The 27,683-nt window shown below is 47.5% G+C and overlaps 2 protein-coding genes across 3 annotated transcripts in view; one reads left to right on the top strand and one right to left on the bottom strand.

The window, feature by feature from the left end:
* NOC2L (NOC2 like nucleolar associated transcriptional repressor) overlaps positions 1 to 3,442 on the bottom strand; it is a 57,876-nt gene extending 54,434 nt beyond the window's left edge. For both annotated transcript variants that reach the window (XM_070956092.1, XM_070956093.1), the window contains exon 1: positions 3,384 to 3,442. In XM_070956092.1, coding sequence (XP_070812193.1) covers positions 3,384 to 3,418 — 35 coding nt within the window. In that variant the 5' untranslated portion in view covers positions 3,419 to 3,442. The remainder of the gene's footprint in view (positions 1 to 3,383) is intronic.
* Positions 3,443 to 13,656: 10,214 nt separating this feature from the next.
* Positions 13,657 to 26,220, top strand: KLHL17 (kelch like family member 17). The gene is given in 12 exon segments (XM_070956032.1): positions 13,657 to 13,882; positions 14,679 to 14,800; positions 16,421 to 16,642; positions 18,247 to 18,363; positions 19,843 to 20,056; positions 21,059 to 21,203; positions 22,431 to 22,566; positions 22,568 to 22,599; positions 22,999 to 23,087; positions 23,592 to 23,665; positions 24,781 to 24,962; positions 25,992 to 26,220. Coding segments are annotated over 12 exon segments (1,773 nt in total). The 5' UTR covers positions 13,657 to 13,671.
* Positions 26,221 to 27,683: the final 1,463 nt, after the last annotated feature.

The raw sequence follows: 27,683 nt of genomic DNA, 5'->3' as shown, positions 1-27,683 counted from the left end.
TAGAAAGGCCAATGCATTATGACATTATAAATTTATTTAATTTAATTTAATTAATTCAATTTATATGCCGCCCCTCTCCGAAGACTCAGTTCGCCTCTGGCAAACATACTGGACCCTCATTTCCAAGTTGTTAATTTCACACTTAGTGACACTATTTGCAGGTGAGAAAATCTCAGATTAGGTCCTATGCAAACACCGATACACAATGAAAATTTAAGGCTCTCTTTTTCAGTGTTGCTTTAATTGTATCCCACCCAAAGCCAGATCAGAGGTGGTATTCAACCCTTCGGACTGGTTCAGCAGAATCGGTAGCGGAGATCGCGGGTGGGCCCGCCTACTTGCCCTGGCACTATGCCAGTGATTGGCTAACTGTCAGCACGTCAAGATGCATTTATCCTAGTGCTGACATGAGAAGGAGAACGCAAGTGTCTGCAACGGGACGGTTGCCTTTCACCTACTTATTTTAGCTGGAGATAATGTCCCCTAGGAGATGGATGGGAGGGGGGAAATTCTTTGAGTTGGAGCAGTAGATTAGGTAACAATACCCCCTAATAATAAATTGTTATAAATAAATTTATAAATCATAGATGATCCTGGATTATTTTAGAATTTATAAATAATCATCTATGATTTATAAATTTATTTATAACAATTTATTATTAGGGGGTATTGTTACCCCCGTTTGCTTCTCCTGAGTTTTGAATCTCATTGAACTCTGCCCAGAGCAACTGTGGTGACTAAATAAATAAAAAAACAAATGAAATAAACCTACACCTTTGCACTTATTACTCTCAAATGTCTCCCCAAAATCATTCTGTTCCCCAAAAACGAATTCACAAAAACTGCCTCAAAATTCTCAGGTCCACAAATTACAAGAGATTTTTTTTTTAAAATGGTATTTCTGCATTTTAAAACCAGGGGCTTTCAAAAAAGAACAGGAAAAGGGGGGGAAATATAAAAAAATATATAAAAAGAAACTTAAAATTACTTGGATTATATTATCGCTATTGTTATCAGAACATGTGTTAATATTTATTACTGTCTTTTCTCTGGTCCTTTTTTTTTTTTGTAAATGGACAATACACTGTATTCAAAATGTTCATGAATATATATATATATATATATATATATATATATATATATATATATATATTAAAAAGTGACAAGGTGATGTTAGGTCTCATTGGTCTCTGCAGATAAAAATGACATTAATTAAAAAAAAAAAACCTTTCTGGTTTATCTGGAATTGTTTCTCAATATTTTAAGTCTGCCAGCCTAAATTTAACATTTAAAAAAAAATCCATTTTTTTAAAAAAATAAAAATTAAGTTGCCTCAGGAACTGCTGCAAAGATAACCTGCTCCCAATTAAGCATCACCTGTAGCCTTCAAGATAAAATCTCCAGGTGTTGCTAATTACCTGTTATTCCCAAACCAGCAAGTTAGGATGAGATAAATTAGGTTGAGAGACTTTAGCAGTTATAATTTAAAAGGGTTTTTAAAAACTTTTTGTCTTTAATGGAACTGTTTTAAAAGGCCTCAAAGGTTGGTTTGTTGTTTTGTTTAACATACACAAAAACTCATTTCACAGCTGTCCGATAGGCAATAAACAAAACATTTATTTCTAGTTAGCCGTTTGTTTGAATATATATTTTCCAATTTTTTTTTACATTAAAAAAGAGAGTGAAGTATTGTGTCGGAGAAAACACAACAGGCGTAGCATCCTTTAAAAGCAAAATTGGTATGATCATACTCTTCCCTACATACCTATATAGTGCTTTAGATTTTTTTTTTACTTTAATGTAGGCCTTGTTTTTTTTTTAATCAAAATATAGAAATATCATCTAGCAAAAAGTTTTGTATTTGAGGCTAGGGAGAAAACCATACGAATGGGGTGAGTTTGAAGTATTTCTAAAATCTCTTTTATTTACTTATCTATATCCCACCTTTATTATTTCAACAAATACCCCAAGGGGGCAAAATGCATCTAGCATACCTTCTTCCTAGATGCTAGACAGACATGATAGATAGATAGATAGATAGATAGATAGATAGATAGATAGATAGATAGATAGAAAGAAAGTTGAGAGAGAGGGAGATGGAGAGATCCTAGACAGACATAGATAGATAGATAGATAGATAGATAATAGAGAGAGAGAGAGAGAGACAGAGGGAGAAGCTGAGAGAGAGGTAGAGAGATCCTAGACAGACAGACATAGATAGAATAGATGGATAGATGAGAGAGGGAGAGAGAGGGGGGGAGAGAAGCTGAGAGAGAGAGAGGTAGAGAGATCCTAGACAGACATAGATAATATATAGATAAATAGATAGATAGATAGATAGATAGATAGATAGATAGATAGATAGATGGATGGATGAGAGAGGGAGAGAGATCCTAGACAGACATAGATAGATAAGATAGATAGATAGATAGATAGATAGATAGATAGATAGATAGATATAGATGGATGAGAGAGGGAGAGAGAAGCTGAGAGAGGTAGAGATCCTAGACAGACATAGATAGATAGATAAGATAGATAGATAGATAGATAGATAGATAGATAGATAGATAGATAGATAGGAGAGGGAGGGAGAGAGAGAGAGAGAGAGAAGCTGAGAGAGAGGTAGAAAGATCCTAGACAAACATAGATAGATAGATAGATAGATAGATATAGATGGATGAGAGAGGGAGAGAGAAGCTGAGAGAGGTAGAGATCCTAGACAGACATAGATAGATAGATAAGATAGATAGATAGATAGATAGATAGATAGATGAGAGAGAGAGAGAGAGAGAGAGAGAGAAGCTGAGAGAGAGGTAGAGATCCTAGACAGACATAGATAGATAAGATAGATAGATAAGATAGATAGATAGATAGATAGATAGATAGATAGATAGATAAGGTAGATATAGATGATAGATAGATAAGATAGATAGATAGATGATAGATAGATAATATAGACAGACAGACAGACAGACGAGAGAGGGAGAGAGAGAGAGAGAGAGAAGGAGAATTTGCTAAGCCATGTGGAAATATTACGCAATATTAACATTCTACCAATTATGAGGTGGAGTATGGCAGTGAATGGGCCCATTTTCCCTACGACAACAACCCTGTGCGGTAGGTCGGGCTGAGAGAGAGAGAGAGAGTGGGGGGGGCAAAGTCGCCCTTTGCAACAGAGCCGGGGGGCCCAACGCGTGCTTAGAAGGAAGGTTGCAAACGCACGCACTTGCCTACCCGACACGCGTTCTCCATTCCCTTCCATCCCATAAACGACTCCTACGCCCCCCCCTCCCCACTCCCTCCCTCCCTCGCCCTCTTTGCAAAGTCCGGACCCGCGAAAGCTGCTCCCCGGGGAGGTGGCTTTTTGCAAAGCGCGCCCTGACCTTTTGGAGGAGGAGGAGGAGGAGGAGGCGGCCATGGCTTTCCCCTCCGTAGCTGCAACAACGTGGGAAACGAGGCGCTTCCTCTCCCACAATGCAACTGAGTAGCGAGTAGGAGCGGGGTGGGGAGGGGTTGGAGAGGGGGAGTTCCCACAGCCGAGCCGGCCGGATTGGCTTTCAGGTTCACTCCCGGGCGTGAGAGGAGAGCCGCCGCCGCGGAGGCGTTGCTTTCCCTGCTTCTCTCTCTTTCTCAGCCGGTGCCCGCGGGCGCCCGCTTAAAGAGTGGACAGGAGTGGGGAAGGGGGACCTTGGGAGGTGGTCTAGTCCGCCCCCGCTCTCTCCTCCCCTCGGGCTCAATAGCCATAGCACGTACCCCTGAAGATCAAAGAAAGAAAGAAGAAGGAGAAGGAGAAGGAGAAGAAAGAAGAAGAAGGAAGAAGGAGAAGAGGAAGAGGAAGGAGAAGAGGAAGGAGAAGAAGAAGAAAGGAGAAGGAGGAGGAGGAGAAGAAAGAAGAAGAAAGAAGAAGGAGAAGAGGAAGAGGAAGGAGAAGAAGAAGAAAGGAGAAGGAGGAGGAGGAGAAGAAAGAAGAAGAAAGAAGAAGGAGAAGAGGAAGAGGAAGGACTTGTTGTTTTTAATTTGATTTATATGCCGCCCTTCTCCGGAGACTCAGGGTGGCTTACAATGCATTAAGCAATAGCCTTCATCCTTTTGTATATTTATACAAAGTCAGCTTTTCTTTCTTTCTTTCTTTCTTTCTTTCTTTCTTTCTTTCTTTCTTTCTTTCTTTCTTTCCTTCTTTCTTTCCTTCTTTCTCTTTCTTTTCCTTTTTTTTAAAAATTTGATTTATATGCCGCCCTTCTCCGGAGACTCAGGGCGGCTTACAATGCGCTAAGCAATAGCCTTCATCCTTTTGTATATTTATACAAAGTCAGCTTTTCTTTCTTTCCCTCTTTCTTTCTTTCTTTCCTTCTTTCTCTTTCTTTTCCTTTTTTTTTTAAATTTGATTTATATGCCGCCCTTCTCTGAAGACTCAGGGTGGCTTACAGTGCATTAAGCAATAGCCTTCATCCTTTTGTATATTTATACAAAGTCAGCTTTTCTTTCTTTCTTTCTTTCTTTCTTTCTTTCTTTCTTTCTTTCCTTCTTTCTCTTTCTTTTCCTTTTTTTTTTAATTTGATTTATAGGCCGCCCTTCTCTGGAGACTCAGGGTGGCTTACAATGCGTTAAGCAATAGCCTTCATACTTTTGTGTATATTTATACAAAGTCAGCTTATGGCCCCCACAATCTGGGTCCTCATTTTACGTACCTTAGAAAGGATGGAAGGCTGAGCCAACCTTGAGCCTGGCGAGATTCGAACATGCAATAATTGCAGGCAGCTGAATGTTAATAACAGGCTTTTAGTCTGTTGAGCTATCCAGGCTCCTAAGCACTTATTGTATGTAAAGAGAAAACAAAAATAATATATGTATATGTATAGGTGCGTCAAATGAGGACCCAGATTGTTGGGGGCAGTATACTGACTCTGTAAACCCGCTTAGAGTGGGCTGCAAAGCATTGCTAAAGCGGCAGATAAGTCTAAGGGCTATCGCTATCTCAGCCTTGGCAGTGTGCATCTTCGCAGATTCGTGTCGTGCCAAGAAAACCCGTGCAAGTGTTGTTGTTGTTGTTGTTTTTTGCACGCTTGCAAAAAGTGTGTGTATGTGTGCCCTGCAAACAGGACCCCCTCGGCAGCAATAAAAAAAATTCAAAAAAAAAATATCTCCTTTTCTCTCCGTGATCGGGATTGTTCTAAAGCAGTGTTTCTCAACCTTGGTAGCTTGAAGATGGGTGGACTTCAACTCCCAGAATCCCCCAGCCAACAGCGCTGGCTGGGGGGATTCTGGGAGTTGAAGTCCACCCATCTTCAAGCTACCAAGGTTGAGAAACACTGTTCTCAAGCCAGCTGCTTCCCACAAGAGGGACTGAGCTACAGCCTCCTCCTATTGCAGGGACTGACATCACGGCCGAAGTGGACCAGAGAAACAGAGAGAGCGAGAGAGAGCCCAAAGCCGGCCACCCAGTTGAGAATTGCAGAGCGGGCGGCGACTTGACACACACAGCAAGCCTTCCCAACACTCCCCTGTCATATTGCTGTGTAAACGGAGGGGAAGGGGGGGCAGAGAAAGAGAGACACAGAGAGAGAAAGAGAGAGAGAGATACAGGGAGAGCAAAAGCAAAAGTGATTTGTCTTTTTCGGAGCAGAGAAAGCACCAGGCGCCGGTGGAAAAAGGTGCAGGGGAGGCATTTCCACCCGCCACCCACTCACTCCTTGCCCCCTTCCCCCATCGGATTTATTTATTTATTTATTTCAACCCCCGGGGCGAATTTTGCCAACCCCCAAATCCATCAATCTGGAGAACAAAGTGCCCGAGCAGGCAGATCACCTTTGCTGCTTAACCCTGGAGGGTCCCACTGGGTGAGTCTTTTTTGCAGTATGGGGTGGGGGGGGGAGAGAACAATGCTGGGGGGTGGGGGGGGGTAGTTGAACAGGCAGCAGCCCAGTCTGCAAAGAAGTGGGGGGAGGGAGGGAGAAATCCGGGGGTCGTGCGTGGATGTGGGGTGACAGTGCATAGTCCCCCTTGGCTGCAGGGTTGCAAGGAAGCTGCTTTTGTTGCAGGTTTGCGGGGAGACCCCCCCCTTCCCCAATTTTACACACAGCCTCCTTTCCTCCGGGAGGAGGGCGATCAAGGCCAGTCTGAGCATGACCCCTTCCCCCAGCCCTCCCCCTCCCCACAAGATCTGGGGGTCTCCCCAGCATTGCAAAGGCTCCGATGCACCAAAGAGCCAAAAGGAAGCTGCCTTTGTTGCAGGCTTGTGGGGAGACCCCCCCTCCCCAATTTTACACACAGCCTCCTTTCCTCCGGGAGGAGGGCGATCAAGGCCAGCCTGAGCTTGATCCCTTCTCCCAGCTCCCCCCCAAAAAATCTGGGGGTCTCCCTAGCATTGCAAAGGCTCCGATGCACCAAAGAGCCAAAAGCTCCTTCTGCAATCATCCATCACTGGGAATAAGGGGGGGGGGAAGGAAGGAAAAGCAGCACCGCAGTGGATGGGGAAAAAGGGGGGGGATACAGACAGGGAGGGGCGTTGCTGAAAGATCTGCCCCACTGTTGAGTGGGGAGGGGGAAGGAGGGAGGCCAAAAAAAAGAGGGAGGGGGGGTCTCGCTTGCGCGTTGCGGCTGGGAGCGAGAGAGGCGCGCCTGTCTCCCTCCCTCCCTCCCTCCCTCCCTGGCTGAGTTGGGGAAAACTAGGGGGGGTTATTTAAGGTGACTGGCTCAGCCGCCAGACGGATGCAGTCTCCCCCTGCACGACACCCCCCCTCCCTCTCTTCTCTCCCCCCACTCCCAAACAGCGTCATGCACCTTGCTGATTGTGCAAATTGTGGGATGGAGGGTGTGTGGGGAGATAGGGGGGGGTGCAAATGGCATCCTAAGGAGGGGATAACAAAGAGCAAGGGCAAGGAATGCCCATCACCCCTTCCTAGCCCCCCACTCTCCTCTCTCTCTCCCCCCCACCGCCACCCCATCCTGCTGTCTCCCAGGATGGAAGAAATCTGTGCTAGCCAAAAAAAAGAGCATCCCATAATAAAGGATGCTTAAGAGATGGCAGCTCTTTAAGGAGGGGGGGGTTTATTCGCACACCCCCTCCTCTCCTTAAATCTCTGGGCGTGTAGGGTTTGTCTCTCCTCTTCTCCTCCTCCCCACACACAAACAGACACGCAACCATCCCGTCCGTCTGTCGTACCCCCCCTCCCAAAAAAGGGGGTGACATCAAAAATGTGACACTTTTTTAGATCAGCCTGAATTGGGTGGGGGGCAGACGGTGAGTCCTGGTTTTTTTGGTAGGCCAAGCTAGGAAGCAGAGAGAGAGGGAGGGAGGGAGGGAGGGGAGGGGATGGAAATTAGCAGGAGGGGGGAGGAGAGAAATGCTTGTAAATAAATAATGGCGCTTTATGGATTGGGGGGAGGTTGACCTGGATTTTTATAGCTGCAGCTGCCGGCGGGAAGCTGGAGGGAAACTTGGCTTGTTCTTGGCTAATATCCGGGTTCTTTTTAAGCTGGTTTTTGAAAGCATCAGGAAAGGCCGCAGCGTCACACCTGGCTCTTGAATGCAGCAACGTCTTCTGCTTTTTTTTTTTTTTCCCCAAAAAAATTGTTTTTGGAAATCGCTCCTTGCTGGGTTTAAGGCCTTCAACATGGGCTCCACATTCGGTCACCACCGGTTCGCCGAGCACTGGAAATGTGAGTCCGCGTGACGTCAAACGGCACGGCGATTCGCTCGCTCGCACGCACCGTCCACACATGCATGTGGTGTCAAAACTGCAGCGATATAGGACGGGATTGTGCCCACGGGGGCCCATCCTCAGCCCAGATCACCCGCAGGTCGCTACTACCAATTCGCCCAAACCGGCTGAATACCCCCTTTGCCCTCAACCCAGACTTGGAAGAGAGAAATTTGGCAAAGTTCAGACGGCAGAATCCCGGCATCCCAGCGTTGACGTAAAGGAGAGAGATTTTGCAACATCCCTGTTGGGTCTCTGCATGAGTTCAAGACCAGAGAGGGCATCGGAATGAGTTGCTGCTCACTCATATACGATTGCTTTTTTCCCAGGGTGGTTTTTTTTTCCCGTCGTATCTCCAAGTAATTACTTTGAAGAATTCGCTGATGGAGCATTCACCGATATCCTCGCTCTCAGCTGGCTTTTCTGTCCGGCCTGCGTTTAAATTATTAAATATTTCAAGTAACGATCAATCAGTTACGCCCAGGACAAAGATCTTAAGCTGAATGCTTAAGCTCTGGAAATCCACCTTGGTTCTGAACCTAGAGATCTGGACAACTGGGAACGATTTATGGGGTCTTCTAAGCTAGACATTAAATTGATTTTGTAGTCTTTTCCCCCGCCCGCCCGCCCCCCCCCTGCCCCCCCAGTTTTTGCTAGCATAACTGATGCACTATAATGTCACAATTCTGGAATGTTTCTGCTGGCAGATTCCCAATAATCTAAATTATAAACTTCAGCAATGCAGCGGGTTTGGGCAAATGCTCCGTTCAGAATTTTAGAACTTAGGGACCATCTTGGAGGTCATCTAGTCCACCCCCCTCCTTTCATTATCTCGAAAGCATTTGACTGAATCGATGGTCATCTTCAAGCGAAAGAAAGAAACCCAATAAAATAAGAGACTGCTGGAAAATGTCCAGGGCTGAATGTAGCCAATTACATTCAGAAGGGATATCGATTGACCGATACAGGTAGTCCTTGAGTTACGACCATAAATGAGCCCGTTTATGTTGCTAAGTGAAGCATCTGTTTTGCCCCATATTACAATCTTTCTTGCCACAGTTGTTAAGCGAGTCACGCGGTTGTTAAGTGAATCTGGCTTCCCCTGGCCAGAAGGTCGACCCCAGAATAGTTGCAACCGTCATAAGTATGAACCTTTTGCCGAGTGTCTGAATTTTGATCCGGTGACCATGGGGATGCTGCAACGGTCGTAAGTGTGGAAAAAATGGTCATAAGTCACTTTTTTCAGCGTCGTCGTAACTTTGAACGCAGCTCACACTGAATGAACTGTTGTAACTTGAGAACTACCTACATTCCAGCATTTATTCAACAATTCTCCTTTGCTTGGAATGTCCTCGGTTTATTTTTGTGCAAAGTTTGCTTCATGTTTACGACTTCAAGCCGAATCTATCCAGTCTAACGAGAGGTCGGCTTCATATACTGTAACAACCGGTTCGCCCAGCACCAGAAATGTGCGTGCGCGGCATCACAAAACATGGCAATTTGTTTGTGTGTGCCGTCCACAAATGTATGCAACGTTAAGCAACACGGCAATTTCTGTGCACGCCATCTGCACATGCGTGTCAAAAACACAGCTATATAGGATGGAATTGTGCCTGGACAGGCTGCTTCTACCGATTCACCCAAACCGGCTGAATCCCATCAGTTTCTGCTTTACAATAGAAACAGTTTGCCGTGAGGGCCAAAAAAACACATGCACGTCAATAATTTTTTGGGGGTATAATGAAGAATATTGGGGAAGGTGCCCCTGGTTAAATTCTAGCTCTGAGCACCCCCTGCCAGGTCAGGCACGCAATTGCTGCGTTGTGCTTTGCCAGTATATGCCACAATCTCTGGCCCACGTGGATGTCGAGGCTGGCTTCGCAGCCCTTTGAAATGTCAGTTGGAACTTTTTCAGCTGTTTTCGGAAGCTACCTGTATTAGCAAGCAGATTAATCTTGGCCTTTGCGTCATGTTCTTATTCACAACCGGGGCTATTTTTAGGGGAGCTGGAGGGCTACAAAGGAAAGGAGGGAGGGGAGGAGGAGGAGGAGCTGCTCCCTTCAAAAATGAGATGGGAGCTTTTTTCCTGGCTGGCCAGTGATGGGATTCAGCCGGTTTGAGCCAACCGGAAGTAGGGACCTGCAGTGCCACTCACTCACCCTGGTGCTACGCCGTCCTATTTAGCTACGTTTTCTAAGCCACGTGCATGCATGCAAGCCACATCTTTTGATGCGGGGCGAAGCAGTTGTTAAATTACATGAAGCCCATGTACATGCAGCAGGCAGAGATGCAAATGGAAAGATCGGGACAAAACGTGTCTAAGGTGAAATGTGAGGCTAGAAAAGACGACTGCAGGTAGTCCTCGACTTACGACCACCATTGATCCTCCCCACCCCCATTACGTCTGCTTGAAGTGAGACGTTGGTGAAGCGAGTTGCGCTCCGTTTTTGCGACTTTTCTCACCACCGTCATTAAGTGAATCAGTGCAGTTGCTAAGTCAGTAACCTGGTTGTTCAGCGAATCTGGCCTCCCCGTGGACTTCGCTAATCAGAAAGTCGCAAAAGGGATCATGTGATCCCCCCAGAACACAGCCAAAGTCATAAACGTGAGCCAGTTGCCAAGCGTCCGAATTTTGGATCACGTGATTCTGGGGATGCTTGCAAAGGTCGCAACTATGAGAAACACCCATAAGTCACATTTTCCAGTGCTGTTGTAACTTTGAACCGGGGTGAAATGCTATCGGTTCAGACCGGTTCGGCGGATGGTTCGGAGAACCGGTAGCGATGGCAACACGAGGCTCCGCCTACCCACCCGGTCGTCATTACTTCCTGGTTTTAACTAGGAAGTAAATTGTTTTTTTACCCTCTGTGCATGCACTTCCAAACTGGTGGGGAAGGTAAGTAGATTTCACCCCTGCTTTGAACGGTCACTAAGCAAACTCTTATAAGTCAAGGACTATCTGTGTTACCAGTGGGCCTCTAAACATGTGCAGAATTCATGCCCCCTCAACTGGTGGCTGCAAATTTGAGCAAAGCATTACAAGAACCAACTGTGAGTTGCCCCTTTGGTGGAATAATCGTAATTGTCTTAAAATTCTTAAATTTTGCAAAGTGATTTAATTGAGGGTCTCGGGGACCCTTGTGCTAAGAGGCAATTTGAGCACCTGCTGAAAATATTTGAGAATATAATTCTCCTTAATGGCAGTTGCTTTCTGAATTTTGATATCATTTTAAGTTTTCCACTCTTTTCTCTCTCTTGCCGTACTTCCAAGGAGAGGAAAGGGGTCCTGGATGTTATATGCAGAGGAGACGGGGGTATTTAAGAATAGGTAGTCCTTGACTTAACGAACAGAATTTGGGCCCCGGTTGCTAAACAAGGTGTATGTTAAGTGAGTCACACTTGATTTTAGCACCTTTTTTTTTGGGCCACGCTTCTCAAGCAAACTGCAGTCGTTAAATGAACCATGCGGTCATTAAACGAATCTGGCTTCCCCTGGCTGGGAAGGTCAGAATTGATAATCACACAACCCTGGAACGGTGCAACCATCATAAATATATGTCAGTTACCAAGCACTGGAACTGCCAGCCCCGAAACGGCCAGCCGCGAGCGATTCAGTCACACGACCAGTGGTTGTAAGGGTGAGGACCAGTGTAAGTCCCTTTTTTTTCAGTGCTTTTGTAATTCGGAGCAGTCGCTAAACGAGTGGTTATAAGCCGAGGGATACCTGTTATGGTAAAGAAATGAGTTCAGCACCTTGGAGAGCGCCCAAAGACAGAGAGGTTGCTCTGCTGAAACCCTGAATGGATTCTTCTATTCCCCGTTTTAACCTGCGTTGTTACCTTTTTCCGGATGATTCTCGCTGGCCTTGAGGTCCAATCAGGAGCTCCGATGATCACTGAGACCTTCGGGGCCTTCTTCCTAGAACGAAGGATAACGAGAACGACACTTAACAAAGGCTGGCCTGCGATCGTTCGCCTAATTTAAGAGTTCGTGCGGATCGCACCAGGACATGGGAGACCCAATTATGGTGCTCCTTGCACTCAAAACAGCTGCGAGGAGGAGGAGAGGGAGGGCAGCAGTCTAGCCTCCCCCTTCCCCCCCCAGGAATCCTGATACCACGAGGTTTCTCCCGGTCCTTCTCAACCATTCATTACCCAGCTGGCTGTGTGTTCGGCCTCCCCCGCAATCCTGAAGGCCGCAGACAGGTTGGCACGATTCATTGACAGTTGTGTGGGTGGCTCTCGGGAGTTGTTTCCGTTCCATCAGGCGCTCTTTTTCCCCCTCCCTCCTTCCAGATGGGAGTCCCCACTCCATCACCCCCTCCCCTCTCCGCAGGAAGCGCCCACCTCTGCTATTTTGGGTGTTTTCTCTGCCGAGAGGCTTAAACCTTGCATTGCCTGGCATCCATCTGTCAATCAGAGGCAGGGAAGGGAGACAGGGCATGGGTGGGTAGCTGGGGGAATGGGGGGGTGATTATTCTTCCGCCCTCCCCACTATGATGCATAGACCTGCTCTTGAGCAAATTTGGGGGGGGGGGGTTGCCAGAATAAGCAAAAAGAGATTCCTTTTGGGGTTATTTTTATCTGCATGGCGCCCCTTGCAGTCAATGGGTCATAGGGATTTGAGAAGGGTCTCGATGCAAGCATGCAGGGAGGGGTCTACAGCAAACCTGCTGGCTGTTTTGTCATAATTTCTGTCATTAGGGCATCTTGCTTCATGCACACCTTGTATTTTTTTTTTCCACTTGAATACATCTATATACAGGTAGAGAGTAGAATAATCGCAATAGCAATATAGCAATAGCACTTAGACTTATATACCGCTTCAGTGCTCTCTAAGTGGTTTACAGAGTCAGCTTCCTTCCCCCCCAATGATCTGGGTCCTCATTTGACCCACCTCGGAAGGATGGAAGCCTGAGTCAACCTTGAGCCAATCGGTCAGGATCGAACTCCTGGCAGTGGGCAGTTAGCCTGCAATACTGCATTCTAACCACTGGGAGGGAGGGAGGGAAGGAAGGAAGGAAGGAAGGAAGGAAGGAGAGGGAGGGAGGGAGGGAGGAAGGAAGGATTCATTTTACCCACTAAGTGGTTTACAGAGTCAGCCTGTGGCCCCCAACAATCTGGGTCCTCATTTGACCCACCTCAGAAGGATGGAAGGCTGAGTCAACCTTGAGCCAATCGGTCAGGATTGAACTCCTGGCAGTGGGCACTAATCACTGGGAGGGAGGGAGGGAGGGAGGGTTGGATGAAAGAAGGAAGGAAGGAAGGAAGGAAGGAAGGAAGGAAGGGAGGGAGGGAGGAAGGAAGGAGGGAGGGAGGGAGGGAAGGAAGGAAGGAAGGAAGGAAGGAAGGAAGGAATAGCACTTAGACTTATATACCGCTTCACAGTGCTTTACAGCTCTCTCTAAGCAGTTTACAGAGTCAGCCTCTTGCCCCCCAATGATCTGGGTCCTCATTTGACCCACCTCGGACGGACAGAAGGCTGAGTCAACCTTGAGCCTGAGGTGAGATTTGAACTGCCCAATTGGGAATGGAGATTTTACAGTATACTTCCTCTGGAGCGGAGTGGGAATGGAGATTTTGCAGTATCCTTCCTCTGGAATGGGGATTTTGTAGTATCCTTCCCCTGCCACGGCCACCAAGCCACGCCCACAGAACCAGTAGAAAAAAAAAATTTGGGATTTCACCACTGGTTTGGGGGTGGGGGAATCCTGAAGTGCAAGGAGAAGAACGCCGGGTATCTTGAGGATGGGGGAGGCCTTGGGAGGCCAGGACAGGTGGGCCTGTGTCTGCACTAGCCCTCCAAGGGCCTCCCCACACCCCTAAAACACCCCGTGCCCCACTGAAAGACCGGCGTGTCCGTTTAACCATTGCGTTGCTGGTCATGGGTTGAGGACAATCACTTGAATCTAATTTTCTGCAGAGAGGCCGAAAGGGCGTTGCCGCGAGCCAGGAGCGAGCCGGCTGCCGCCATGGAGAACGGGATGCAGCTGCTCAACCGGGACGGCCACAGCATCTCCCACAACTCCAAGCGGCACTACCACGACGCCTTCGTCTGCATGAACCGCATGCGGCAACGGGGCCTCCTGTGCGACATCGTGTTGCATGTGGCCGCCAAGGAAATCAAGGCGCACAAGGTGGTGCTAGCCTCCTGCAGCCCCTACTTCCACGCCATGTTCACAAGCAAGTATCTGTGGGTGGGTGGTGGGTGGGAAGGGTTCGTGGTCAAATTCCCGCCTACACCTAACCGAAATTCAGCTGCAAACCCGTTTGGGTGGGGACAGCCCTCGACCTGTGCCGTCCTGCAATTAAACTTGCATTTATTTAATTCGTCAGATGTATAGCCCATCTGTTGTGGGCCGTCAGCGGCCTGTGCAGCTAGTAGCTGATTCCGACAGCGAGGAGGCTGGTGTGGTGCTGCGTCAGCAGCCTGTGCAGCTGGCACTCGAGTCAGACAGTGAGGAGGCTGGAGAAGACGTGGTACCAGAGGCAGGGATTCAGCCAGGGCCTTCAGAACCTCCAGAAGCTCCCATAAGTGAAGAGGACGAAGAGGAGGAGCCTCTTCTCGATGCACGGGCGCACAGAGCTGCCAAAAGGCAGGAGTGGCTCCTCAGGAGGAGGTCTCCTCGAGAGTAAGGCTTGGGGCTACGTCGATCAGATGTTGGCCAAGGAAGATGAACGGGATTCGAGATCTACTTTCAAGATAGTTTCTACTTTGGGGGGGGCTTTCCTAAACTTGTTGATGCCTCCCCTATAAGTTTATTTTTAATTCCAGGTTGCTTCTCTCCTTGATTAGTTTCCATCCATTGCTTCTTGCCCTGCCTACAGCTGCTTTGGAAAATAGGTTGAATGCCTCTTCTCTGGGGCAGCCCTTCAAATACTAGGATACCACCGTCGTGTCACCTCTAGACCTTCTTTGGTCTAGGCTTGCCAAACCCAATTCCATACCCGACCATTGTTTTTTAATCTATTGGCGCAGATGAGATGAGTGAGAGCCGTCAAACGCACGTCACGCTCCACGATATCGATCCGCAGGCTCTGGAACAGCTGGTCCAGTACGCCTACACTGCTGAGATCGTGGTGGGAGAAGGGAACGTCCAGGTAAGGACCGATCCATCCAGCGAGGATTCAAAGTGGGCCAACAACACTTTTGAGGGAAGAGCACTGTCAGGCCTGCTCCAGTCGGATCCCTTAGGAAAGAAAGACCCTCGACTCCCATTTGGTTGAACTGAAAGGTTCTTTTACTAAAAAAGGGGTTGGCTGTAGTAAAGTCAGGCTAGATCTGGCTCAAAAGATACAGAAAAGTTTCCCCCTCATCCCAGCCCTCCCCGCATGACCGTCTTCAGCCAATCGGAACTCACCGAAGTGTTTTGAGAACGCTGAGGTGTTTGGGGGGGGGTGTTATTCCTCATTCTTTCTCAGGGTGCCTGGCCTTGGATTCCGGTGCAAATCGGTTCCGAGCTTCTCTGCTCTTTATCACAGGTTTTACCACTGAGTTTAGACAGAAGATACAGCTTTTTGAATATATATGTGTGTGTGTATATATACACACCCTGTTTCCCCGAAAAAAAGACCCAACCAGAAAATAAGCCCTAGTGTGATTTTTCAGGATGCTCATAATATAAGCCCTTACCCCCCAAAATAAGCCCCAGTTAAGATTGTCAGCCAGATGGGTGCATTTAGTACTGTATTTCCCCAAAAATAAGACCTAACCAGAAAATAAGACCTAATTAAATAAGTCCTAATGGAGCAAGAATTAATATAAGACCCAGTCTTATTTTCAGGGAAACACGGTATATATATATATATATGTCTTCTTAAGTTTTCGCGGGTGTGCATATGCAAAAAATTAAAATCTCGGGTGTTTTCCCGCGTCATTGTAAATAAGTTGGTTAAAATATTTAAAATCCTGGTTAAAATCCCAGCTTAAAATCTGTACTCTGTGCTTTGTAAGGATTTTTAGAAGATTTTAAGCTGGGATTTTAACCAGGATTTTAAATATTTTAACCAACTTATTTACAATGATGCGGGAAAACACTCGAGATTTTAATTTTTTGCATATATTTTATTTTTTTTAAATTTTTTTTATTTTAATTTGATTTATATGCCGCCCTTCTCCGGAGACTCAGGGCGGCTTACAATGCGTTAAGCAATAGCCTTCATACTTTTGTATATTTATACAAAGTCAGCTTATTGCCCCCACAAACTGGGTCCTCAATTTACCTACCTTAGAAAGGATGGAAGGTTGAGTCAACCTTGAGCCTGGGGAGATTCGAACTTGCAGTAATTGCAGGCAGCTGAATGTTAATAACTGGTTATTAGTCTGCTGCGCCACCAGCTATATATATCTATATATCTATATCTATAGATATAGATATAGATATAGATATAGATATATATGTATGTATGTGTATGTGTGCCTATACACACACACACACACACACACACACACACACACACACACACACACATATATACATAAGGATGGCACCATGCAATGTTATTCAAAGGAAACAGCCAGAATGTTTTAAATGTTTTAAAGCTACAAAGACAGGATGGGAAAGAAGGAAGAAACAGGCATATTGCAACCGCCTAACCAGCCCCCGTAGTTTTGATCCTTGCCCAGTGTGAGATCTACATTGTGGATTGTCTGTGGAACTCCTGGCCACAAGAATGCAGCCAAGAGTCTCTCTTTCTTTCTTTCTTTTTCTTCTTCTTCAGACGTTGCTTCCTGCAGCCAGCCTCCTGCAGCTGAACGGGGTGCGAGATGCCTGCTGCAAGTTTCTCTTGAGCCAATTGGACCCTTCCAATTGTCTGGGCATCCGAGGTTTTGCAGACACCCACTCCTGCAGCGATCTCTTGAAATCGGCGCATAAGTACGTCTTGCAGCACTTTGTGGATGTCTCCAAGACGGAGGAATTTATGTTGCTGCCTCTCAAACAGGTGAGATTGGGGGAGGGGAGGTGTCCAGGTGGAGGTACAAGGATACCGGAGGTCCGGAGTCCTGAAATCCAGCAGAGTCATAATATTAAATTGTAGTGTGATACAGGAGGCCCATTGCCCACAGAGATACGGGTGTATTGACTGTGTTTTTACACTGCCAGGCAACCATGGGACTTGTAGTGGATTCTGGAGTTAGAGTTGGGTCTCTCTCTGTCCCTCCGAGAAAAAAATTCCCAGTCTGAAGGAGAGGAATTCCCTCTTAGCATGCCAGGTTGAGAGAGAGAAAGCCATTACTCGGAATTATCTCTATCCAAGCCAATTCCATCCTCTCTGATCCATTGCTCGGAATTGTCTTTGTTCGAGTCAGTTCCGTTCTTGGATTCGGGGAGACTCCTTGCTCAGTATTGTTGAGGTCAACTCCATCTTCTTCGATCCAGGTTGACTAGCAGTTGTGAATTGTCTTTGTTCAAGTCAGTTCCGTCCTCTTGGATCCTGGTTGACCTAATTGTTCAGAATTGTCTTTGTTCAAGTCAATTCCATCCTTGGACCCAGAGAGACTCGTTGTTCAGAACTGTCCTCATTGAGGTCAACGCCACCTTCTTGGATCCAGGGAAACCCACTACTCAGAACTGTCTTGGTCCAAGCCAATTATCTCCTCTCAGTTCCAGGTTGAACCATTGCTCGGAATTTTCTTTATCCAAGCCAATTCTCTCCTCTCAGTTCCAGGTTGATCTAATTGTTTAGAATTTTCTTTGTTCAAGCCAATTCCATCCTCTTGGATCCAGGCTGACCTATTGCTCATAATTGTCTTTATCCAAGTTAATTCTATTCTCTCGGTTACAGGTTGACCTAATTGTTCAGAATTGTCTTTGTTCAAGTCAATTCCATCCTTGGATCCAGGGAGACTTATTGCTCAAATTGTCCTCGTTGAGGTCAACGCCATCTTCCTGGATCCAGGGAGACCCACTACTCAGAATTGTCTTGGTCCAAGCCAATTCCATCCTCTTGGATCCAGGCTGACCAGTTGTTGTGAATTGTCATTGTTCAAGTCAATTCTATCCCCTTGGATCCAGGTTGAATCATTGCTCGGAATTGTCTTTATCCAAGTTAATTCCACCCTCTCAGACCCAAACTTCCAAATACCGTACTTTTCAGAGTATAAGACACACTTCTCCCCGCCAAAAGAGGGTGGAAATGTTGGTGCATCTTATACACCGAATACAACCATTTTTGGCCTCCCAAAACCCACACTTTGCGTCTCATTTTTGCCAAAAACAGGCCCATTTTTCGCAAAAACGGGACGAGCAGAGGGTTTAGGAGGCCTGCAGAGTGCTCCTGGGGGCTGGGGAGGGCAAAAACTGGACGCGCTGAGCATTCGCGGTATTCAGCCAGTTCTATCCAGTTCGTGTGAACCAGTAGCGGCGGATGCTACCAGTTCACGCGAATAGGTAGTGAAGATAAATGAATACCACTCCTGGCACGGAGGCCAAAATCTTTTTTTTTTCTCCTTGTTTTCCTCTTCGAAATCTTGGTGCGTCTTATACTCCGGTGCGTCTTATCGTCCGAAAAATACGGTCTTCTTTTTCTTTTCCTCCTGTGGGCAGGTGTTAGATCTCATCTCCAGCGACAGCCTCAACGTGCCTTCGGAAGAGGAAGTTTACCGAGCCGTCTTGAGCTGGGTGAAGCACGATGTGGACAGCCGGAAGCAGAATATTCCCCGAGTACGTTGCTTTCCAAGATAAAATTGTAAGCATTTGATGAAAAGATGGATGCTCTGGAATTATCTCCTGGGAGAGGTCTTTCCTTAATGCTTACAAATCTGGGTCTTGTTTCTTGAAGGGTTCCCGACGTCGCCATTCCCCAAATACCAAAAAAAATTTTAATATACCTTTTTTGGGGGATTTTTCACATCAGAGGCCTTTCCTGTTTGGATCAAAAATGCTTTTCCAGCACTGAGACCAGTGGTGAAATCCTGCTGTTTCTGTCTGGATCGCGCGAACTGGTAGCGGCAGCAGTGCATAGTTTGGCGAACTGGTAGCGGCGGGAGTGCAAGGCTCTGCCCGCCCGCCCAGACGTCGTTACTTCCTGGTTTTAACCAGGAAGTAACCCGTTTTTGACCCTCTGCGCATGCACAGAAGGCTTTGAGCATGCGCAGTGGGTCAAAAATCAGACGTGACGATGGCGCACCCCCTTCCGAACTGGTAGGGAAGGTAAGTAGATTTCACCCCTGAATGAGACCAAAAATGGGAACGATCATAAAAATCAGAAATGGAAGGCTCCTTGACTAACGGAGAACTTTTAGCTGTCCTCAACCTGTTGCTGACCCAAAGGACCGATCATTCTTAGTCTGTTGGACCACCTGGGTCAGGCGGGCTGGGGATTAGGGGAGTTGTGATTCCCGCCCCCTAAGCTGTCCTAGATGTAGGATCCCATAAGCGGTTCAAGGGTACAAGTTGGCGGTCTTTCTAATTCTCTCTGCCGATTCTTGTGTGGCGGCTGCAGTTCTTGGTACTTCCTGAAACCGTAGAGCTGAAAGGGGTCCTTAAAAGGTCTTCTAGACAAACCCTAACCCTCCCTAGAGGGGCATCTCCCTCAGAGAAACTCATTTGAATGAAGCAAAATTGAGGAGATGGAAGCTTCTGAAGTTAAAAGCTGACCTTCTCATCCATTTTTCCCCAGAGTGCAACCTATGGCAATCTCCCCCTCACGTGTGAGGCCTACTGTTAGGGTGTGTGTAAAAAGTATTTGTTGCTTGTGCAACGAGCAGAGCAGAAACACACAGGGAAGGAGATAAACGTCCAGCTCGTGTGAGAATAATACTTTATAGATAACAAGCAGTCTCAGTGTAAGTAAAACAGTCCAAGGTCATAAACAGTAATATCAGTCCAGTAAATATCTTCCCTTACCAAAGCAAACAGACTTTAGTAACTCTTGGTATACAGTACCATATAACAGATGCAGTAAGCAACAGGATACAATCAGGTATCAATCCGGAAGAAGCAGGAAGAATGAACGCTTCTCTGTGCTGCTTATTTATGCACTGTAGCCTAATTACAGGGTTCAGCAAACCCTGATTACGTGGCTCAGTTGTTTCTTAAAGAAACAGATATATTGCCTGACCAACAAGTTAGGAGTAAGCTGCAAGCTGAACCTAACACCTACTTTAGCCCCTTTCTGGATTTTAATCCTTCCTTTTTCAGCTCATGAAGTGCGTCCGTCTTCCTTTGCTCAGCCGGGATTTCCTGATGAGCAACGTTGACACCGAACTTCTGGTCCGTCATCATTCGGAGTGCAAAGATTTGCTTATCGAAGCCCTCAAGTACCACTTGATGCCCGAGCAGAGAGCCGTCCTGAGCAACAGCCGGACACGTCCGCGGCGCTGTGAGGGGGCCAGTATGGTGCTCTTTGCTGTGGGTAAGGCCTGGATGAAGGAGCAGAGCAGGAAAGGAGGGAGGGGGGGAGGGAGGGAGAAAGGAAGGAAAGAAAGAAAAAGGTGGAGGGAGGGAAGGGAGGGAGAGGAGGAAGAGAGGGTAGGAAGGAAAAGACAAGTGGTAGAAGGAGAGAGTGAGTGAGGAAAGGAAGGAAGGAAGCAGAGGGGAGGAAGAAGAGGAAGAGGGGAGGAAGGAAAAGACAAGAGGTAGAAGGAAAGAGTGAGTGAGTGAGTAAAGGAAGGAAGCAGAGGAGGGGAGGAAGAAGAGGAAGAGAGGGGTAGGAAGGAAAAGACAAGAGGTAGAAGGAAAGAGTGAGTGAGAGAAGGAAGGAAGCAGAGGAGGGGAGGAAGAAGAGGAAGAGGGGGAGGAAGGAAAAGAAAAGAGGTAGAAGGAGAGAGTGAGTGAGTAAAGGAAGGAAGGAAGCAGAGGGGAGGAAGAAGAGGAAGAGAGGGGAGGAAGGAAAAGAAAAGAGATAGAAGGAAAGAGTGAGTGAGAGAAGGAAGGAAGGAAGCAGAGGGGAGGAAGAAGAGGAAGAGAAGGGAGGAAGGAAAAGAAAAGAGGTAGAAGGAGAGAGTGAGTGAGTAAAGGAAGGAAGCAGAGAAGGGGAGGAAGAAGAGGAAGAGAGGGGAGGAAGGAAAAGAAAAGAGGTAGAAGGAAGGAAGGATGGAAGGATGGATGGATAGCCTTGATATTTCTTAAAAAGTATCTTCTCTACAATTTTTGGCTGAGGAATTCTGTGAGTTGAAGTCCCAGAATTTCCCAGTCCATACCTCTTAAAGTTGCCAAGCTTGAGAAACATGGTTCTTTCTTTCTTTCTTTCTTTCTTTCTTTCTTTCTTTCTTTCTTTCTTTCTTTCTTTCTTTCTTTCTTTCTTTCTTTCTTTCTTTCTTTCTTCCTTCCTTCCTTCCTTCCTTCCTTCCTTCCTTCCTTCCTTCCTTCTTTGTCTCTCTCTTTCTCTCCCTCCCTCCCTCCCTCTCTCCTGCAGGCGGAGGGAGCCTTTTTGCCATCCATGGGGATTGCGAAGCCTACGACACACGGACTGACCGTTGGCACATGGTCGCTTCCATGTCCACCCGACGGGCCAGAGTGGGAGTTGCGGCGATCGGGAACAAGCTGTATGCTGTGGGAGGGTAAGGAAGACTCCCCACCCCCCACCCCAAGGAAGAATTGGCCGCCATGCTCCTTGAATGGCTCCCATTATTTGATATTTGGATGGAACAGCTTGGGCGAGATAGAAGTGGGGAGCGAGGAAAGGAGGAAGGCGAAGGCAGCAGCAAGATTTAAAAGAGGCACCGAGCTACGGAAAGGGCTCAGAGATGGGTTTGGGAGGAAGAAGGCAGAGGTCTTCCAGGTGTCTAAGAGATCATCTAGCAGGTCTTCTCGGAAGAGCATTCCAAATACGGCATGGGACACCTTCCCGCTGTCGAGCAGATGGTGGCCTTTGCTTGCCCAGCGTGGGCTGATCTCCGAGGCTGAAGCCCAGGCTCAGAAGAGGCAGCCAGCATGAATGGATCAATTGGAAAGGCAACGAGAGCAGAAACCAAGAGCAAAGCAGGAGCAGGAGCAGGCCAGGCCAAGTGGCCACCAGGAGAAGGGTGTGGAGATGTCACTAAGAGGGGACCCTGGCTTGTCGGAGCCGTTTCATTTTTTTTTTTTTTTTTAGAGGAAAACATCTCCACCTTCTAATTTTCAATTAACCTTTCCTTATTCTCTTCCAAAGTTTTCCTTCGCTGTGGCCATTCGTACTCTTATTTTAAAAATGGATCTCTCTCCCTCCCTCTCCTCCTTCTGTCCCTCCCTCCCTCTCTCCCTCCCTCCCTCCCCCTCTCTTTCTATCTCTGTCCCTCCCCCTCCCTCTCTTTTGCTCTCTCCCCCCTCTTCTCCCTCCTTCTCTCCCTCCCTCCCTCTCTGTCCCTCCCTCTCTCCCTCTCCCTACCCCTCCCTCTCTCCCTACCCCTCCCTCTCTTGCTCTCCCTCCTCTCTCCCTCTCCCTCTCTCCCTCCCCCCTTTCTCCCTCCTATCTCCCTCTCCCTCTCTCCCTCCCCCCCTTTCTCCCTCCTATCTCCCTCCCTCTTTTTCTCTCCCTCCCTCCCTCCTTCTCTCCCTCCCCCTCCCTCTCTTTCTCTCTCTCCCTCCTCTCTCCCTCTCCCCCCTCTCCCCCTTTCTCCCCGTCTCCCCTCCCTCTTTTTCTCTCCCTCCCTCTCACCCAAACTCCCTCTTTCTCCCCCCTCCCTCTCCCTCCCTCTTTCCCTCTCCTTCCCTCTCTCCCCTTTCTTTCTCCCTCCATCTCTTTCTCCGCCCCTCTCTCTCCCTCTCCCTCCCTCTCTCTCCCTCCCTCTCTCTCCCTCCTTCTGCAGCTATGATGGAACGTCTGACTTGGCCACCGTTGAATCCTACGACCCCGTCACCAACTCGTGGCAGACGGAGGTCTCCATGGGCACCAGACGGAGCTGCCTTGGGGTGGCAGCCCTGCACGGCCTCCTCTATGCCGCGGGGGGGCTACGATGGAGCTTCGTGTCTGAACAGGTAAAGGGGCCCTTCAAAGTTCAAGAAGGTCTACCAGGTTTCCCCATCCCAAGGAAGCTCTTTAGATCCTTCTCCTCCAAACCTACCCACGTCAAACCCACCACCAAGGTGAACGTCTCATTTTTCATGGAACCAGGACAGGTGTAAGTCACCATCCATGTCGTTTTGATAATCCTAGACGTAAAAGAGAGAGAAGACCACGTTAGGAGAAAGAGGAGGGGGAAAAAAATAAACAAAATCCTGCTTGAAAAACAAGTCAGCCGATCGTGAATTGGATACGACGGCCTCTCTCCCCCCCCACCCCAAACCATTCTTAAATCATTTTTAATAATTTGCCTTTTGAAAATGCTTGGCTCCTGGGAGCCATTGATTCTGCTGCTTTCTCTTGATATGTCCCAGTGCTGAAAGATACGACCCGCTAACCGGCACCTGGGCGAGTATCACCGCTATGAGCACCAGAAGGAGATACGTCCGCATAGCAACCTTAGGTAAGGGCAGCTTTTTCCTCAAAACAGCTCCCCGTTTTTTAAGGCTGCGAGAGATTGTGATTGTCTTAGGGCCTGGGAAGATCCGTGCCGCATCTCCCGTTTTGGGCCTAGTAGGCCTCCGTGCAGCCTCCTGGGAGCAAAAACGGGCCATGTGGGGGACTCCTGCAAGGGGAGGGGAGGGGCCAGCCAGCAATTTAACAACCGATTCGTCTGAACTGGCCCGAACCGGCTGAATCCCACCACTGTAAGACAGTTATAGGGGAGTGTATGGATTCGTTTAACGACCGCTTAATGACTGCCGTGAAAAATGTCGGAAAAAAACACTAATGGACCCATCGGCATCTCAACTTAACAACCACGATGATTTAGGACTAGATTTCCAGTCCCCGCCCCAATCGCGGTCATAAATCAAGGACTTCCTGGAGACAGGCACTCTGGATGGCGGGTGATCTATTACAAGTTGCTTTTTCCCCTTCTTCTTCTTCTTCTTCTTCTCCATCACAGATGGCAACCTCTACGCTGTCGGGGGATACGACAGCTCCTCACACTTGGCAACGGTGGAGAAGTACGAGCCGCAGGTAAAGGGCGGGGAGGGAAGGCAAAAGGTGGGCCAGGATTCTCACACACCCCTCTCCTGCTCTGATGGCATGAGCCCTAATAGAATACAAAATTGTAGAAACCTTTTGGGAAAAGTGTATTTTCTAAAACTAGCTAATAACACCTCCTTTTTATTTTTTGCGGTAGTGCCATAAAAGTATATATCAATGGAAAGATTTAATAATATAATAATAAATAATATTCAATAATGATTTAATAATGCAATAACTTTTATGAAGGATTTGCTATTAGAATAGCAGCTACAGTCTAAAGAAGAAAAGTGAAACAGGTAGAAAAAAACGAGATATTCAAAAATTATCACCACGTCAGTGAATACTGAGTTGGGCAACCTTTAGCATGAATGACGGACTTACAACGTCTTCCCATGGAGGGAACCAAGTCTTTGAGTTCTGCAGCTGTTATCATGTGAAACCAAGATTGAATGATGGCTTCTATTAACTGGGTTTTATTGCTGAGTCGCTTCTGACTAACCAGTTTCTTTAGTCGGCTCCATAGATTTTCCTTGTCACACCCAGCTACTTGCCCTGCTGTCCAGCTGGGCGAGCAGCTGGATGGCCTGGCGAGCAGCTGGGCGGTGAGGCAAGGAGTGGCTGGGAGGGGAGGGGCCAGGCGTGGCGAGGTTATTTTTTATAACCTCACTATTCAGCCAGTTTGCTGAACTGCACAAAACGTTAGCTACCAGTTCTACTGAATCTGTACGAACCGGCTGAATCCCACAGCTGGGTATCAGCCTAGAATCCCTACGTAGCCGCAAGAGAAACTAACATCCAAAGAAAGAAAGAAAGAAAGAAAGAAAGAAAGAAAGAAAGAAAGAGGAAACAAATAGGGAGGAAGGAAGAAAGAAAAAAGAAAGAAAAAAGAAAGGGAGGGAGGGAGGAAACACAGGAGGAAGAAAGGAAGAAAAAAGAAAGAAAAGAAAGAGAAAGAAAGATCTGAAGAAACAAAACTCTGAATCCTCAGGTCTATTCTCTTACGACTCTAAAAAAAGGAGGAGAGGATTTTTTTGAAGCTGAATTTTTTGGGCAAGCCAAGAGTTTGGGTTTTCTTAACCTCTCCTTTGTTTCTCCTCTGCCAGATCAACACCTGGACACCCATTGCCAACATGCTGAGCCGCCGGAGTAGTGCAGGCGTGGCCGTCCTGGAAGGGATGCTGTACGTGGCCGGAGGGAACGACGGGACCAGCTGCCTTAACTCGGTGGAGCGCTACAATCCCAAAACCAACACGTGGGAAAGCGTGGCCCCCATGAACATCCGTAGGTAGGGAGCAGCGCCCCAAAGATCGCGGCGTCCCAACTGTCAGGTTATCTCCGCTTCCTACCTTAAAATCTAGCCCTCTTAAATGTGGAAGGCGAGATCTTAAAATCTGAAGCCCACCACTTTAGCAAGAAGGGAGTGTTGGAGTTTGTTGCAGCAATCAAATCCAGAAAGCACGCCTAGGTAACTGATGCAGCAGGATTCATTAACTTCTCTTTATATGCCATATTTTTCAGAGTATAAGACACACCTTTTTCCCCCCTAAAAGGGGGTGAAAATTTAAGTGCGTCTTATACACCAAATATAGCCCCGCCCACCCACTAGCCCCACCCTTTGGCCTCTGCTTCGCAGCAGTTACCTCCTTGCAAGCAAACAGCAAGAAAAAACAGCTCCTTTCAGCTTCAGCACAGCCTCATTAGCACAAGTTGATTGGATCGGCCTCCCGACTCTCAGCTGTTTTGCTCTCAACTGTTTTGCACAGGGCTCTGCTGCTTGCTGCAAAGAGGTAAATTGCTGGGAGCAGATTTTTTTTTTTCCTTGTACTAATCAAGCTATGCTGAAAACGAAACTGAAAGTAAAGCCAGCTGCTTGCTGTTTGCTGCAACGAGGCAAAATTGCTTAGAGGCAGAGGCAGATTTCTTTTTCTTCTTTTCCTCACCAAAAAAGGTAGGTGCGTCTTATACTCTGAAAAATACGGTACATAATAACACATGAGACATATATACAATACCAAGAGTGGTTCTTCTAACATGGTAGAGAGGAGAGATTGTAAGTAAGTACAAACACAGGCAGAGTACAGCAGAGAGGAAGGGAAAGGAAGAAGGAAAAGGAAAGCTGAGGTAGGAAGAAGGAAGATTATGGTGGAGTCTGAAGCCACCTCCATTCCACCCATTTTAAGTGAGTCTTGTAGGGTTAGAAGCTCCATTGGTGGAAGCTACATCTGCTAGAGTTTAGCTATAGCCAGATGTTCTCCTTCCTGAGGGAACTCTTAAAGTCCCTTCCAACTCCGTTGTTCTCCTTTCTTCTTTTTAGAAGCACCCATGACTTGGTGGCCATGGAAGGTTGGCTCTACGCTGTGGGTGGGAACGACGGCAGCTCCAGCCTCAACTCCATCGAGAAGTACAACCCGCGGACCAACAAGTGGGTGGCGGCCTCGTGCATGTTCACCCGGCGCAGCAGCGTGGGGGTGGCAGTGCTGGAACTCCTCAACTTCCCGCCCCCATCCTCGCCCACCCTCTCAGTGTCCTCGACGAGTCTTTGACGAAGGACCCTGCCGTTCCTCACCTCGCCCGGACTGCAGCGTCTGTCGGAGCGCGAAGCCGGCTTGGTCTGGCCCCTCCGGAAGCCGATCTCTGTGAAGGGGGGTGCTGCACCCAGAGACTTTCCCCGGGAGCCCACGTTCGGCTCGGCTCCAAGAGGGGGAGTCTCCTTAAAAAGACCTACTTAGAGAAGAAGACCACCGAAACTGAGAATTCTCCACCCGTCCATTGTTGATCTCACCGCAACGTAAACCGATGCTACCTTGGTTCTCATAGACCAGACTCATAACAACCGTCGAATTTCACGATTGGACGTCAATCGCCAGATCCATCTCATGCAAGGGACCGAGATTGATAAGGGCGCAAAAATCAAGGTACTGCCATGAGCTAAAGCCGACGACGCCAACCGTGGAGTTATTCGCGGAGGCTGTGTGCCAACTGCAGAACCTTAAGCTGTGAACATCACAATTAGCCAAAAACTTCTTAACTAAACCCTAACAGTATACGATTGGAGGTGTGCGGGCGAAAGGAGGCCTCTCACCTCGGTGTCTAGAGAAAAGGATGCCTTAACACGAAAACAGGGCTGAGATGATTCACAGGTCCTCCTCTCCATGTTCTCCACCATCTGTAGGCCACCAATTCAGACATCGTCCTAATAGTATCTTTCCCGGCACGTGTCTGGAGCTGTCTCCACGGCTTTGCACTTTGTCTGAACTGGGAAGAATTTGGTCGAAGTTGTTTGGTGATTTGGGGAGACAGAGGGGGGGGGGTCTACTGTGGACTCCGTGGAGTGGATCTTACGTCTTGAGGTGCGCCAGTAGCATTTCCTTAACTGTTCACCTCCGGTTCCCCCCTGCTTTGTGTTGTTGGGCGTGCCCGACGATGGGGGGGGGCCTTTATAATTTATTTGCTCACCTTTGCCAGCCAATCTGCTCCCTGCCTGCCTGCCTGCCTGCCTTCTCCTCCCTATTTATTTCCCTTATTTATTTATTTATTTATTTATTTAAATCGGAGGGTTTGCAGGACAAAAAATGGCAGGGAGGCGCTTTGCTTAATCTGCTGCGAAGTCAAAAACCGTGGCCGCAATCTCCTGAAGGGAAAACTTTTGTGGGAAAATTATCCCGGTGGATTAACCAAGTGTGGCCTAAATCACAGCCTTCCTTTTGAATGGACCAATTCGGCATTGTGCGTCTCGTCTTTTTATTTTTATTTTTTTGGCACCGTAACTGGGCCAGGGTTGTCCCAACAATTCCTGCCTAAAACAAAAAAGTTGTCTTGATTTCAGAGTATTATCCTGCTGCCACGCTCGTTCCTGGAAGGGAGTGTGAAACTACACAATATTAATTGCGTTACGTGGATTTTGTTCTCAAAGCACTAAGAAGACGGTCGAAAAGGAATAATTCTCACGGAGAGTAACATGGCGCGGCGCTTAAATTTTGGGAGGATTATTTGGAACGCGAGGAAA

The sequence above is a fragment of the Pituophis catenifer genome, unplaced genomic scaffold (assembly GCF_029215685.1).
Source record: "Pituophis catenifer annectens isolate HBS135680 unplaced genomic scaffold, rPitCat1.0.hap2 SCAF_18, whole genome shotgun sequence".
Taxonomy (NCBI): Eukaryota; Metazoa; Chordata; class Lepidosauria; order Squamata; family Colubridae; genus Pituophis; species Pituophis catenifer.
This window is presented reverse-complemented; position numbering and strand designations above follow the sequence as displayed.